The 15,697-nt window shown below is 47.5% G+C and overlaps 1 protein-coding gene across 1 annotated transcript; it reads left to right on the top strand.

Moving 5' to 3' along the window:
* The first annotated feature begins 4,420 nt into the window (after positions 1–4,420).
* On the top strand, positions 4,421–6,532 carry NR0B2 (nuclear receptor subfamily 0 group B member 2). The gene is made up of 2 exons (XM_024766895.1): positions 4,421–4,961; positions 5,932–6,532. The coding sequence occupies exons 1-2, from the start codon at positions 4,421–4,423 to the stop codon at positions 6,171–6,173; spliced, it is 783 nt and encodes a 260-aa protein (XP_024622663.1). The 3' UTR covers positions 6,174–6,532.
* The last annotated feature ends 9,165 nt before the right edge of the window (positions 6,533–15,697 follow it).

Genomic DNA, 15,697 nt, shown 5'->3' with positions numbered 1-15,697 from the left:
AGAAACAAGGATTTATATGGAGCAAGAAGCAAATCTGTGCAAAATTCTTTCGATCATTATCACTAAGTTGTCATTTCATATTGACACCAACTCTAAAAGGAAGTTCCCTCCTATAAGGAATAGGCAGCATATGCAATTATAAATGTTCCATGCATGTTTTTCTTTTCCCATAGGCATTACACAATGTAGAATCTATAAAAATTCTGATTACAAACATACAAGCAGTACTACAGGTAGCAAATACTGGGTTGGCCAAAAAGTTCATTTGGGTTTTTCTGTAAGATGTTACGGAAAAACCCAGATGAACTTTTTGGCCAACCCAATACATCTATGTGTGAAAGGGCATGTTTTACATCTCCTTACTATCAAGAATAAAACTTAAAAAAAATTAACATTGCAAGAGGAAAGACAGAATCATCTCTCTATTCTCACTGTAGAAATTTATTTTTAAAAATCATTGACAGCTCTACCTCCTTCTCTTCCTTTGTCTTCCTGAAAATGTCCATCCTAAAACTATTGGGTAGAAAGGAACAAGGTAAAAGCACACACCAGTGAAAGAGGGCACCACGGTGGCCTCAGCAGGGGCGGGAGGGTGTCCTCAAAGAGCAGCGACCTGGCATAGAGGGACAGGCCCAGCAGGGTGAAGAAGTCCATGAGTGGGAGGGGGCAACCTGACCCGAGGAATCAGAGCCCAAGTGGGGAGAGGAAGGCATCTTACAGCAGAGAGGGTTGTGGCGGAGACGGCAGATTGGTTACAAATGGAGGCTTGATCCAATGAGTAAATAAGTTAAAAATAATGAAAACCAGATTTCTCAGTGTCAGAGAAGAGAGGTATAATATAGAAAGGGCGAAAACTAGAATGAATCCCATTATAGTGGATTAATATTACAGGTAATAGTATGAACTCATGTTTTTCAGTATGTGTAAATAAACATAGGTATAAATGTGTGTGTGTGTGTGTACATTCCCTAACTCTGGGAGGGCTGGGAAGCAGTGGCACCCTAATAGCGATTAATAGATGGTCGTTTCTAAATATGATTCTGGTACCCAGATCATGGTGGGGTTTTTTTTGTTTTTTGGGGGGTTTTTTGCGGTACGCAGGCCTCTCACTGTTGTGGCCTCTCCCGTTGCGGAGCACAGGCTCCAGACGCGCAGGCTCAGCGGCCAAGGCTCACGGGCCCAGCCGCTCCGCGGCATGTGGGATCTTCCCGGAACGGGGCACGAACCCGTGTCCCCTGCGTCGGCAGGCAGACTCTCAACCACTGCGCCACCAGGGAAGCCCCCCATGGGGAAGCCCCCCGATCATGGTTTTTAAATACTATTCTCTACTAAAAGATTAAATCAGAGCTACACGTAGTACTAGTTGATTCCAGGGGCTGGAAAAGTGATATCTTCATATACTAGGAAACAAAGGATGTTCAAAGAGTAATGGGGGTATGTCAAAAGGACATAGACCCCAGCTTGAAGGGGATCCCATCGGCCAAGTCTGTGACAATCTGAGCATCAAAATAAATAACGATAGTAACGACTACAAGCCACTGAATAAAATAGGAGACCATGAATTCATAGTTAAATACAAACACACACAAGTACATTCAATGTATGAGGAGGAATGTTTACATAGTTTCAAAGTACCTCCTCAAGAAATACTGATTCAGGGACTTCCCTGGTGGTCCAGTGGCTAAGACTCCTCGCTCCCAATGCAGGGGGCCCAGGTTCGATCCCTGGTCAGGGAACTAGATCTCACATGCTGCAACTAAAGATCCTGCATGCCGCAAGGAAGATCCCGCATGAGCGGCAACAAAGATCCCGCGTACCACAACTAAGACCCAGTGCAGCCAAATAAGTAAATAAATACATATATATTAAAAAAAGAAAGAAATACTGATTCATTTAAAAGGGGGAAAGAGTAACTGGTATACAGAAGAGTCTGACAGAAATCCCCTTAATCAAGTGACCAAGTGAACCCTGGGACAAATGGAAATGTGTCCTCCCTGATATATCAGGGTGTATCAAGAACACAACATCACTTCCAGGGACAGTCTAATCACAAGAAAGCCACAGACAAACTCCAATTGAAAGCCATGAGACAAAATAACAACTCTTCAAAAGTTTCAAGGTTGTGAAAGGCAAGGACAGACTAAGGATAGTTTTCCTGACCAGTAGGGGCTAGAGTGACATGGCGAAGAAATGCAATGTGTGATTCTGGACTGAGCCCTTTTACTATAATGATTTCACTGGAGCATTAAAGGCGAAAACTAGAGATTAGATATTAATTTCCTGATGTTCAATGAGATTAGATGTTAACTTCCTGGTTTTATTCAATGTTAATTTCCTGATGTTGATGATTATGTTGTGGTTATGTAGGAAAATGTCCTTGTTTGTAGGCTTTACACACTAAAGTATTTGGGGGTGATGGGGCTCGGGTTGGCAATTTACTTCCAAAGCGTTCAAGGTAAAAAAAAAGTTCCCTGTACTGTACCTGCAACCTTTCAGTGTTTGCATCAGTTTCAAAATAAATATCATTAACATGTGAAGAGGCGAGCAAAGAGTGTGCAGCTAAAATATGTAGGCAAATATTGTCAGGCAATTGATCAGTAAAAGTACTTTGTTATTCTCCTGGGTTTGTGATGTTTGTACTTTGTACTGATTTGTTTTATCATTTATTAAATGTTCACTTTCACACCTGATTTTCTATTCTTAATGAAGGCCCTACAAAATTGTATCAGCTCATGCGTGGGCTTTCTTACTACCCTTTTAAAGATGAGAAAACTGAAGCACAGAAATATAAAGAGACTTGCCCAAGGTCTCTCAGTTAAGTGATGAAGAAGAATTTGGACCCAGACAGTCTGACTGTAAACTCTCCTTCCATGGGATGTTGTGAAGACCCAGTAAGATAAAAGGGCATTAAAGGAACTTTATAAACGTAAGAATGAAGATTATTATGCAATTGTAATTGCATGAAAGATGCGTGCCTGTCTGCTGGGGCCTGTTTGCCTTACTTCCTTAGTCAGAGGGAAGGGAGAGCAAAGTCCTCCTACTGTATGCCAGAAACAGCTTGGAATTCAACACGTAGGATCTCACTTTGTCCTCACAGCATCGCTGCAAGCAGGCGTTGTCCCGGATGAAGCTTCTGAGGCCCACAGAGATTTGGGGTTCAGCCCACAGTCACATAACTGAAAAGTGATAGAGCCAGGAGCAGATGCCAGGGATGGTGATGGCTGCCCAATAGTGTGTTAGCAGAAGGGTTGCCAGGCTGGGCTTGCCAAGGTCTACAGACATAACGCAGCCAAGGACCTTCCCACCAGCTCTCACAACCCATGCCCCAGCATCTGAGACAGATGCCTGGGACAGGGGAGCCATATGGCTGGTGGCAGAGCAACGTTTCTGCCCAGATCATAAGTGGGCAACATCAGCAGACCAGGAAGCAGCAGCAAGGCAGGGGCCCAGGTAGTCAACAGCTCTGGCTGCACAACTGGGGCAGTGGGTCCAGGGGAAAAAGCAAGGACTTTGGAGTCAGACTGGTGTGGGCTCTGTCTCTTCTTAGTGGTGTGAACTTGGGCAAGTCACTTTACCTTTTGAGTCTCAAAAAGTAAGAATCGTGCCTCATAAGGAAGCTCTGAATATTAGAGTGGGAAGTGCCTGGCACATAGTAGGTGCTCAGTAAACAGCAGTATTTCATTGTCATTCTGCAAGGGCTTCTCAGCAGATATGGCCCCTCAGGAGCTCCAGGAATCCAGGCTGGGGAGAAAGAGCTCTTAAGGACCTTATTCGTGCAGGGCCCCCCAGAACTGGAGGAAGAGGAAGGCAGCCTCCTAGACTGCACAGTGGGCAAAGTCCTCCCAGCCCCCCAGGATCCTGGCACCCTTCCCCGAAGCCTATTCCTCACCAACAACAGGAGTAGGGCCCCAAGGTTAGGCAAACAAGTGAGAGATAAGGCGCTTCCAGGCTGGGCCTTGTATTCAAGGCTTGTCCAGCTCTGGGGCTGGCTTCCTGGCTGAGCGAGAGTCCTGCAGGCACAAATAGGGCCACCTGCCATGGCCACCTGCTGATCGTGCACCTGAGGCCTTGGTGCCCTGGTACAGCCTGGGTTAATGACCCTGTTTATCCACTTGAATCATCTGATAAGGGGCAGCAGGGCCAGCAGGCAGGTGACCCTGTGCCCTGCACCCGCTGCTTCATTGACTGAAGTGATATCAGGGCCACGTGGAGCTTCCAGGCCTCCCTCCCCCGCCACTTCCCCACCGGTCCTGCCAGGGTCAGTGTGAGTTTCTTTTTTTTTTTTCAATGAACATGACTTCTGGAGTCAAGGTTGTTGGGCGGTTCCCCCCTCCCTCCCCCATTTGCGGATATAAATAGCACCCACAGCACAAAGCAGGGGGCGGGAGAGCCTGGAGGAAGGAGGAACAGATCCTCAACCATGAGCTCCAGCCAGCCAGGGACCTGCCCATGCCAGGGTGCTGCAGGCCGCCCAACCATTCTGTATGCACTTCTGAGCCCCAGCGTCAGGGACTGGCCCTCTGTGCCCCCAGCCCGTGGCCACTGCCTGTGCAGGCAGCACCGGCCCGTCCGGCTGTGTACTCCCCATCGCACCTGCCGGGAGGCCTTGGATGTTCTGGCCAAGACGTTGGCTTTCCTCAGGAACCTGCCGTCCTTCTGCCAGCTGCCCCCCCAGGATCGGCGACAGCTGCTGCAGTGCTGCTGGGGCCCCCTCTTCCTGCTTGGGTTGGCCCAAGACACTGTGACCTTCGAGGTGGCTGAGCTCCCAGTTCCCAGCATACTCAAGAAGATCCTGCTGGAGGAGCCCACCAGCGGTGCAGGCAATGGCCAGGTGTTGGATCGGCCCCAGCCCTCACTGGCTGCAGTGCAGTGGCTTCAGTGCTGCCTGGAGTCCTTCTGGAGTCTGGAGCTGGGCCCCAAAGAATATGCCTACCTGAAAGGGACCATCCTCTTCAACCCTGGTGAGCTCCCAGACATTCCTGGATGGGCCAAGCTGGAGTGGGGGGCAGGGCCCAGCCAGGGACAGCGCCTTCTAAGGGCTTGACATCTGTGATCACTCTGGGTCCTGATTATCACCAAGTAGTCATCTCACAAAAGAGGCTCAGAGAGGCTAATTGACTTGGTGAAAGCCACACAGCCAGGTAGGGGCAGAGCAAGAATGCGGACTCAGGTCTATTCATATCAGTATCTAGTCCTTGCCACTCTGCCTAAGAAATTGCCCTGACCCTCAGGGAAGGTGGAAGTGGGGAAGGGGAGGGTGGGCAGACACAGCTGTGCCTCAGTCACGCCTTCATGAGCGGACTGCATGGGGAAGTTCTGAAGGTGAAACTCTGTGGGTTCAGAAAGACCACATAGAGAAGAGGAATAAAGATGAAGGAGTGTAGGGGAGGAGAGGGAGGAGTCCCCATAAACTTCAGCTGGGAGAGCAATGGATAGAGGAAGTGTTCTTTGTAATCTGGAGAGCATCTAGATGAGAATTCCTCACCAAAGGCCCTCGTAGAATGCATTATTATAATTCATTATAATCATAGTGAATACTCATATTAACTTACCATATGTTAGGTCCAGTTCTAAGACTTTTACATATACTAGCTCATTTAAACCTCATAACAAGCCTAGGAGATAGGTACTATTATTTATCCCAATTTTACCAATAAGGAAACCGAGGCACAGAGATTGAGTAACTTTGTCCAAGGTCACACAGTTAATAAGTGACAGTGTGGGATTCAAACCCAGGCAGCCTGTGTCTTAACCATTGCTCTATACTGCCTCTCCATAAAGGATGGAAAAATGAAGTGATAAATAAATAAATGAAGGAGGTAGTAATGGGGCCTCAAAGACCAAGCCGGTGGCCTCCGGTCTTGGGCCAGTCTTGCCCTGTGGTGTCAGAGTAGGCTACTCACCAGCCATCTGTGCCTTCTCTGCCCGCAGACGTGCCAGGCCTCCACGCCTCCTCCCACATCGGGCACCTGCAGCAGGAGGCGCGCCAGGCCCTGTGGGAGGTCCTGGAGCCCTGGTGCCCAGCAGGCCAAAGCCGCCTGGCTCGTGTCCTCCTCACGGCCTCCACTCTCAAGTCTGTTCCACCCAGCCTGCTTGGAGACCTGTTCTTTCACCCTGTTATTGGAGACGTTGACATCGCTGGCCTCCTCGAAGACATGCTTTTGCTGAGGTGACCTGCTCCAGCTCAAGCAGAGACTGGGTGGAGGCTGGCAGCACTGATTAGGCCTGGTCGTTCCCTGGGTGACCCAGTGTTCCCAGAGGCTTCCCATGAGCAGCTGGTCCCGGCCCAGCCAGGTGGGCTATGGGGCCCTCACTCAGCCCAACCCCATCTTGGCCTTCCTCAGTTTGGACACAGTGCTCCAGCTGTCTGGCCAGCCCTTGGTGGTCCCACAGCCTCTGGGCCAAGACTCCTATCCCTTCCTGGGACGGGGTTGGAAGTTTCGACTGCTCATTGGGCCAGGAGTCCTATTGACTTTGTACAGAACTGACTTAAGTTATTGGGTTTTGTAATAAAAGGTGTGATACACTTGGAGCCTGACACTGTAATTTGTACATGTGGAAGGGACCCGTTCACCTCCCGAGCCACCCTGCCCCTGTCAGTGGGAGCCCAAGAGGAAGGAACTATAAGTGGCACAGAAGCCAGACCTCAGGAAACTGGAATTTTAATTTTTCAGAGTGGGATGATGATTTCATTTCTGGGGGTGAGATTTATTTCACGTGGGTCCGAGTTCAGGGGGCAGTGTCAGTTCAGGACCCTCTCATGTCCTTGCCTTTATCTTAGGGGGTAGGGAGTGTCTCTCCCTGTCTTCAAATCCCCTGCTGACCCCTCCCTCAGCTCCTGCCCCAGCCTCCCTCTCACCTCAGTGAGAACTGCCAATTATAGCCAATAAGGAAAATGCAGCAGCCCATTTCCAAATTGAAACAGGTTACAGGAATTTCTTCAGTTTGGGATCATTTGCTTCCCCCATTCCTTCAGCGGACAGAGGAGTCTAGTCCACAGTTCTCCCAATGGCAGGGGGCAAGGGCAATTAGGGCTGGCCTGGAGGCTGCTTGGAAACCGGAGCAGACGGAGGCTAAGTTACCACACCAGCTGTTAAAGTCCGAAACACACTTCCATGACAGTTGGCTCATAGCCACTGCCTGGAGCTCCCCTGCCCCTCTGTGCCAGCCCTTCTCCTGGAATCCATCCCCATGTCCAGCAGCTAGAGGGCAACGCTTGGCATAGCCACGGCTTCCGGGGCTGCTCCATTCAGTGCATGGCTTGTGTCTATTCTGATTAGTCAATGTCTGTGCCTCACTGTTCGTTAAATACTTTGAACATCACTCAGGTCAAAGTCACTGACCTGCAGGGTGGGCAGGAGGGAATGATAACAACACACATGCCTATAGGACCCCCTTTCAGGTCTCCTCCTTTCTCCAGCAATGAGGCCTGTCCCAGCCAGGCCCCACCCCCCTCACCACCACAGTTTGGATTCTTCTCACGGCGGGGCCAAGTTAATTATTACTCAGTGAGAGGTCATTCACTCAGGGACAGCAGTCTAGGAGTCATCATCACTCAGACCTTTCCCTAAAGCCACAAAGAAAGGCACCACAACTGAACCGGCCATGTACCCATTATGGGCACCCAGTGCCAGCAGCAAGGGCACCCCGTCCCTTACCCAATCACCCACTCACCACTCAGACACCCAGAATGAGACAGAATGGCAGAGCTCAGACCCCACAACGAAGACACTCACACAACTCAGACCTACAACCCTCTCTCACAGGCACACTAAGTTGAACAACTCAGACACGCTTACATAGACCCACAAAACAGACCCTCCATCGGCCCACACACAGCACAGAAATGCACAGTCCAGATACACTCACTCAGCGACATACGGCAAACACATTCACAGAGAGGAGACGTGCCCCCAAGCCAGACGTTCACACCTACATCCCTCCACCCATGGGGGGGACACACCAGAGCATGCTCTCCACCTTCCGTATTTCACAGTAAAAGAAAAAGTGGCCCCCAGCGTAGGGGGACCTGAGTCCGTACACTTCAGGTTCTACCCAGAAGCTGCAAGTACAGGCCAAACTGCTCTGTCCAGCATTTAGGGCCTCAATCACTCCCTTTTCCCACGGCGACCCCAATATCCACCCTCCTCTCAGAAAGGCCATGTCCTGCTCAGCGACACCCCCCCAGCCAGGACCTAATCATATCCCCAAGTAGAGATGTCCTCTAGAGCCCAGGAACAAGCCCTGCACCCCTCTACCCCTTCACCTTCCACCAGAACCCCAGACCCAGACCTCAGTCCCTGACACCTGTCCCTGCCCTGCCCCTCCCAACCCTTGGGCCCATCTCACCTTGCAGACTCATGAGTCAACACGACGCTTTCAAGAGCAGATGACTCATCTCCCCATAGGAGCCAAATCCTGCAGATTCAGGGATTTGGGGTCATTCTATCTTTCATGTCCTTTCACCAACTGCCCCCATTAGTTTACTGTTGCTCCTCTCTGAACTTCAGACTGAGTCTTCCTGCCTCTCACCCACCCTCCCTAACCCTGAGCAGGCATTAGAAAGCGCTCCTCTCCACTCTCCACCCCAGCCTTTTCCCTCAATTTACCTAATGTTTCCATCATCCAAATAGCTTCCCTATTAGCCTACCTTGTTCTTTTGCAAATTTCTTCCCTACCCCTACACACGACTGGGGAGATACACTTCTATTTCTCGTCTGTATCTTTTGAGTCACTCCCTGTGCCCTACCCAAGCCTTCTAGAGGAACATAAAGACAAATTTAGCAAAACTAAAGAGAAAATTATAATACAGTTTTAAAAAATATTTTTATTTATTTATTTGGCTGCACTGGTCTTAGTTGCGGCACGCACGATCTTCGTTGCCGCATACAGGCCCTTTGTTGCAGCATGTGGGATCTAGTTTCCTGACCAGGGATTGAAACCAGGCCCCCCCTGCATTGGGAGAGTGGAGTCTTAACCACTGGACCACCAGGGAAGTCCCTATAATACAATTTTTAAAAATAAATTTATTTTATTTATTTGGCTGTGTTGGGTCTTCGTTTCTGTGCGAGGGCTTTCTCTAGTTTCAGTGAGCGGGGGCCACTCTTCACCGCGGTGCACGGGCCTCTCACTGTTGCGGCCTCTCTTGTTGCAGAGCACAGGCTCCAGATGGGCAGGCTCAGTAGTTGTGGCTCACGGGCCCAGTTGCTCCGCGGCATGTGGGATCTTCCCAGACCAGGGCTCGAACCCGTGTCCCCTGCATTGGCAGGCAGATTCTCAACCACTGCGCCACCAGGGAAGCCCCTCCTATAATACAATTTAATAAGGGCAATAATGCTTTCTCCATGAGACTGCAGGGTTTCCAAAGGTGGTAGGTTGTCTTCACTATCAGTATCTTCACTATCAGATGGGAACTGTGTCACATCAACCAGAGAGGGTAGAGGAAGAAACAGGCTTAGACAGGGTATGCAAGGTTTGGACTGATCACCATCTGTGCTGGGATTTGAACTTAGGCCTGTGTGACTGTGGAGGCCAGGCTCTGGCCAGCACAGGCTGGAGTGAGTCATGGCCAAGATTAGGTTGTCTGGAGCCAGCTCAGCCACTGTTTACTGACTGTCTCTCAGCCTGATCCCTGTCCTCAGGCCCAGCCAGGGCTGACGCACTAGGAAGCAGGAGAGTGGCTGTGGCTCTGGGTCAGCCTCAGGTACCATTTTATTATCATCATTATTTCTACCTTCATTAGCCATAGCATTGACTGCTTATTAAGCAGTCAGGCTGTTGACGGGTGCTGTGCCCTGCGCTGACACACCCTGCCCTTGGTACAGTCACGTAACCTAGAATTTATGATGCCAGCAAAAAGCCAACACCCAGGTATCTATCCATCCATTCATGCCATTTTCAACATCTTTCTTGATGTCCACTGTACCAGATCCTGTGCTAGATGCTGAGGAGCACAGAATAAATAAGATACAGTCCCTGCCTTCATTGAACATCCTGCCTATATGGCAGAGAGACACACAAGTAACTGTAACACGGAGTGATCTGAACTGTGATAGAGGGACATCCAACAGGCAGCAGGGGCTCAGAAGAGGTAGTAATTAAATCTGCCTGGAGATGGGAAAAATGCTTCAGCCAAGTGGTAGCTGCTATGAGCTAAAGAGATTGAATAGGGAGCTGCCAGGCAAGAGGGAACGATAGGTGCAAAGGCACAGAGGTGTCAGAGTTCAAGGATGTTTTGCTAACTGCCAGTGGTCTGGGGCAACTGGGTCCCAGGAGACCTAAGAGCAAGAGAGGATCCTGGAGAGTTGAACAGGGGCCATGTCACAGAACAAGGCAGCAGAGAGAGTCAGTCCCAGTGAAACTGGTGGAGGCAGCAAGGCTAAGGTCTCGGGGAATCAGGGTTAACAAAGGGGACCATCCATTTCTGGCAGGTCATTCTGGATAGCTACTAAACAATAACCAGCTAACAGTTATGGAGAGCTATGCTGTAAACATGTTATATGGATTATGTTATTTAAGTCTTACAACTCTATGCTGGAAGTACTATCATTATCTCCATTTCACAGATGGAGAGACCGAGGCACCGAGTTAGGTAACTTGCTCAAGGTTACACAGTTAATAGTAGTGGAGTCAGGATTTGAACTCAGCTGGTCTGGATTTAGGGCCTATGCTCTTAAATGCTATGCTATCTTGAGTCGTTAACGGTCAGAGATGATCAAGTGGAGAATAAATAACAGCACCTAGACTCCTTCTCCCCACCTCACTGTAAGGTAGAATGAGAGTGGAAATGTAGTCTTGGGACTTCCCTGGTGGTGCAGTGGTTAAGAATCCGCCTGCCGAATAAAGACACAGACCTACTAGAGAATGGACTTGAGGATATGGGGAGGGGGAAGGGTAAGCTGTGACAAAGCGAGAGAGAGGCATGGACATATATACACTACCAAATGTAAGGTAGATAGCTAGTGGGAAGCAGCCACATAGCACAGGGAGATCAGCTCGGTGCTTTGTGACCACCTAGAGGGGTGGGATGGGGAGGGTGGGAGGGAGGGAGACACAAGAGGGAAGAGGTATGGGAACATATGTATATGTATAACTGATTCACTTTGTTATAAAGCAGAAACGAACACACCATTGTAAAGCAATTATACTCCAATAAAGATGTAAAAAAAAAAAAAAAAAAGAATCCGCCTGCCAATGCAGGGGACAGGTGTTCGATCCCTGGTCCGGGAAGATCCCACATACTGCAGAGCAACTAAGCCCGTGTGCCACAACTACAGAGCCTCCGTGCTGTAACTACTGAAGCCCACGTGCCTAGAGCCCATGCTCTGCAACAAGAGAAGCCACCACAATCAAAAGCTGGTGCACCACAACACAGAGGAGCCCCCACTCACCACAACTAGAGAAAGTCCCCGTGCAGCAACCAAGACCCAACACAGCCAAAAATAATAATGCTAAATAAAATACACAACACACACACAAAATTTTTTTTAAATGTAGTCTTGGTTACCTTTGAGTTTAAGTTTTTGATGAGAAATCTGGCCTGTTTGTTCCCCCAAGGAAGTGGCCCACTTTCCCTGGAGAAAGTACCCAGCCACACTCAGCAGCACATCCCCATGTTAGTGCCAGGAATATTCATTCCATCAATGATGATTTATTGATAATCTACTACACACTGAGCATCCTGTGAGTCTCGGAAATTTCATCCCACAAATGGCAACTGTGTGTAGTCATAAGTGCGTAACTTCTTGGGTCATCTAACAGCTTTTCCAGAGCACACCATTTTAATTTCACTTCACATCCTTTTTTTTTTTTTTTTTTTTTTTTTTTTTGCGGTACACGGGCCTCTCACTGTTGTGGCCTCTCCCGTTGCGGAGCACAGGCTCCAGACGCGCAGGCTCAGCGGCCATGGCTCACGGACCCAGCCGCTCCGCGGCATGTGGGATCTTCCCGGACCAGGGCACAAACCCGTGTCCCCTGCATTGGCAGGCGGACTCTCCACCACTGCTCCACCAGGGAAACCCAGTTCACATCATTTGTTACGTAACACTTATTTTTCAATTTTCAGATTTTTAAAAAGATAGCTTTAACTAAACCTTTTCTGTATGATATACATAAAAGTATGCAAATCAGACCTGTATAGCTTGGTGAATTATCACAACATGAATACAACCCTGTAACCGCCACCCAGCTCAAGAAATAGAGCATTAGCAACGCTCCAGAAACCCTCCCCATCATTACCACTCTCTCCTGCCCAAAGGGTACCACTAACCCCTGATATCCAACATGATAAATGAGATTGCTTGTCTCAAACTTTATATAAATGGAATTGTATAGCATGTACTTTTTTGTGTTTGTCTTCTTTTACTTGATATTATATCTGAGATCCAGATATAATCTATGCTCTGTGTAGCAGTAACCCATTCACTTTCATTGTTGTAAAGTATCCCATTACACTAAAATACTGCTGAGGAACATTTGGTTCATCAAATAATAATGCTAGCATTATTCTCGCACACCTATTTTTGGTGCACGGATGTTTGCAGAACTGGTGCTATATAACAAGGATCGGAATTACCGAGTCATAGAACACGTGCTCAACTTGAGTAGATCTTGCTAGTTTTCTAAAATAGTGTACCAATCTAAACATCCCTTGGCAGATTTTAAAATCCAGACATAACGTTGTCCCTTTTCACAATTACCCAGATGCTCGTTAGAACTGTTTTTATTTTTTATTTCTTGAATAGGTGGATATTTGTGATCACCACAATGTAATTACTTGCTTTATTGCTTTTCGAAATATTATTTTCCCTTTTAAGATTTTAAAAATATTGAGTAAAATATGGGACTTCCCTGGTAGTTCAGTGGTTAAGAATCTGCCTTCCAATGCAGGGGACGTGGGTTTGATCCCTGGGCAGGGAACTAAGATCCCACATGCCACGAGGCAACTAAGGCCACGTGCCGTTAGTACTGAGCCCATGCACTCTGGAGCCCTCGTGCCACAACTAGAGAGAAGCCCGCGCACCACAGCGAAAGATCCCGCGTGCTGCAACTAAGACCCAACACAGACAAAAATAAATTAATGTTTTAAAAAAACTTGAAAAATATTGAGTAAAATAAGATATTTATAAAATATATGTAATATATAAAGAGTAACAGTACCGAGAATTCCCCGGCATTCAGTGGTTAGGACCCAGTGCTTTCACTGCCACGGGCCCAGGTTTAAAAAAAAAAAAAAGAGTAGCAGTACAAGAACCCTCATCCTTTTTCCACAGATCATTATTGCCATCAACTTTTGACATCTTTCTAAATCTATCACCCAAAGGTAATGACTACCCTGAATTGGGGGTTAATCATTTCTTGATCCCTCCCAAAGGCAGCAAGGCCTCCAACAACCAACCAGCTTTCCCTAAGCACCTACTATGTGAAAGGCGTACAAAGATGAAAAATTAAAATAAGTAGGGAGGGACTTCCCCAGTGGCTAAGACTCCACGCTTCCACTGCAGTTTCCATCCCTGGCTGGGGAATTAAGATTCCCACATGCCACAACTAAGATTTCACATGCTGCAACTGAAGACCCTGCGTGCCGCAACTAAGACCTGGAGCAGCCAAATAAATAAATAAATATTTATAAATAAATAAAATAAAATAAGTAGGGAAAGCCCTCTCATATTTGTGGCTCCCCATTCTCATGAAAATAACAGGTAACGTCTAAGGAGGGTTTACTCTATGCTAGGCATTTACCAGACGCGCAGGCTCAGCGGCCACGGCTCACAGGCCCAGCTGCTCCGCGGCATGTGGGATCTTCCCGGACCAGGGCACGAACCCGTGTCCCCTGCATCTGCAGGCGGACTCTCAACCACTGCGCCACCAGGGAAGCCCTACTGAAGACTTTTATACGCGTGATGACATTAAATTCTCACCACAGTCCTCTAAGGGTAGGGACTATTATTCCTATCCAACAGATGAGGAAATTTAGGTTCAGAGAAGTTAAGTAACTTGCCCCAAGTCACACTGCTAGCTAAGGATCAAATTTCTAAGCCTTTTTTTTTTTTTTTTTTTTTTTTTTTTTTTTTTTTTTTTTTTTTTTTTTCTTGGCAGCGCCACGCGGCTTGCGGGATCGCCGATTGAACCGGCCTGGCAGTGAAAGCCCAGAATCCTAACCACTAGGCCACCAGGGAACGCCCTTTATGATCTTAAAGCATACTTATATGTGTATCCTTAAAAAATGTTGATTTGTATTTTTTGAACTTTATACAAGTGGAATATTCTGTTTTCTGACTTATTTTCACTCAGTATCATATACCTGAAATTATTGGTACTGAATGCCAGTTTTTGCTCTTACAAACACTGCAGCTATGAATATTCATACATACTGTCAAATAACAAACAAATCTGGACTTAGGAAGGAGGGACTTTATTTGAAGTGATTATTGCAAGGAAGGAAAGGAACTACTGAAATAGGGAGAAGGAAGCTATTGCAAAGAGAGAAGCTCTAACCATAGACCTACACGTGTCTCAAGGGTTAGGCAAAGAGGTTTTCTTTCACAGGGAGGAGTAGATAAGGCTAGAAAGAACTGGGTGAGAGGAAGTGGGATGACCAGGAATGGCTTATGGCACAATAGATAAGAGAATGTTTTACCCTGAACCCAGCCTATTCTCAGGAGGGGCTGTTAACGAGGGGTTGTGTACAGCTCAAGCTGGGGGAGGGGGACACAGTGCAAAGTTCATGGACCTGGAGGAAGGAGAGAAGCTTAACCAAAGTTTAGTTAACAAGCATTTTGTTTTCGTTGTTCTGTGGGGAAAAGCAATTCATCTAAGCGTTTATGAGGCAAAGAATTGAAATTTGGAGTCTGTGTCTAGCCTTGCCATAGGTAAACAAGGGGGCACCCATGAGTTTTATCTAAGTAATATAAGGAAGGGTGTCTCTTTGCAGTAAGTTGTGTTCCAGAACACAAAAGGGTGGGAGGGGTTTCTTAACTTTTCCAGGATCACAGGCATTGAGCGAGGTTCAACATTGTCAGTACATCTCCTGATAAACATACTTAAGAATTTCTTTAAAATATATAAGTGGAATGGCTGGGTCAAAAGGTATGTGTAGTTTCACTTTTACAGGGTAATGCCAAATTGTTTTCCAAAGTGGTGGTACCAGTTTACACTTCCAACAGCGTAGGGGAGCTCCAGTTGCTCTACATCGCAGGGTTTAAAAGAGGATTTGAGGATTAAAATTTTTTTGCCAACCTGGTGGCTATGAAGTGGGTCTCATTACATTTCCTTGATGATTGAGATTGAGCATCTTTCATTGTTAATTGCATGTGTTTCTCTTCTGTGAAGGGTCTTCGGCCCACTTTTCAATTGGATTATCTTACAGATTTTGTGAGAGTTCACCAATATGTTTTGGTAGCATAAATGGATTTACGACTGAAAAGGCCCTAAACTGATAAAGAATTGCGATTAGGTTTGGGAGATAAATCTTAAACACTGCCTCTCCCTCAGGCTTCTGATTTGATCCTCACTAGCGTCTTATGAAACAGAGCCGTAACCCCACTTCTCAGGTCAGTTTTACCCATCACCACCGGCTTCTGTCTGTGGGAAAGGGACCTAGCGACTTCCGTGCTTTCCCAGCTCTTGGTTCCACGTCCTCAATCCCGGCGAACTAATCACCGGTTACGCAGTATTTATTGCAGCATCTCAACGCCCC

The sequence above is a fragment of the Neophocaena asiaeorientalis genome, unplaced genomic scaffold, assembly GCF_003031525.2.
Source record: "Neophocaena asiaeorientalis asiaeorientalis breed wild unplaced genomic scaffold, Neophocaena_asiaeorientalis_V1.1 scaffold79, whole genome shotgun sequence".
Lineage (NCBI taxonomy): Eukaryota > Metazoa > Chordata > Mammalia > Artiodactyla > Phocoenidae > Neophocaena > Neophocaena asiaeorientalis.
Note: the sequence above shows the minus strand (reverse complement) of the source record. Positions and strands in the feature narration are given on the sequence as shown.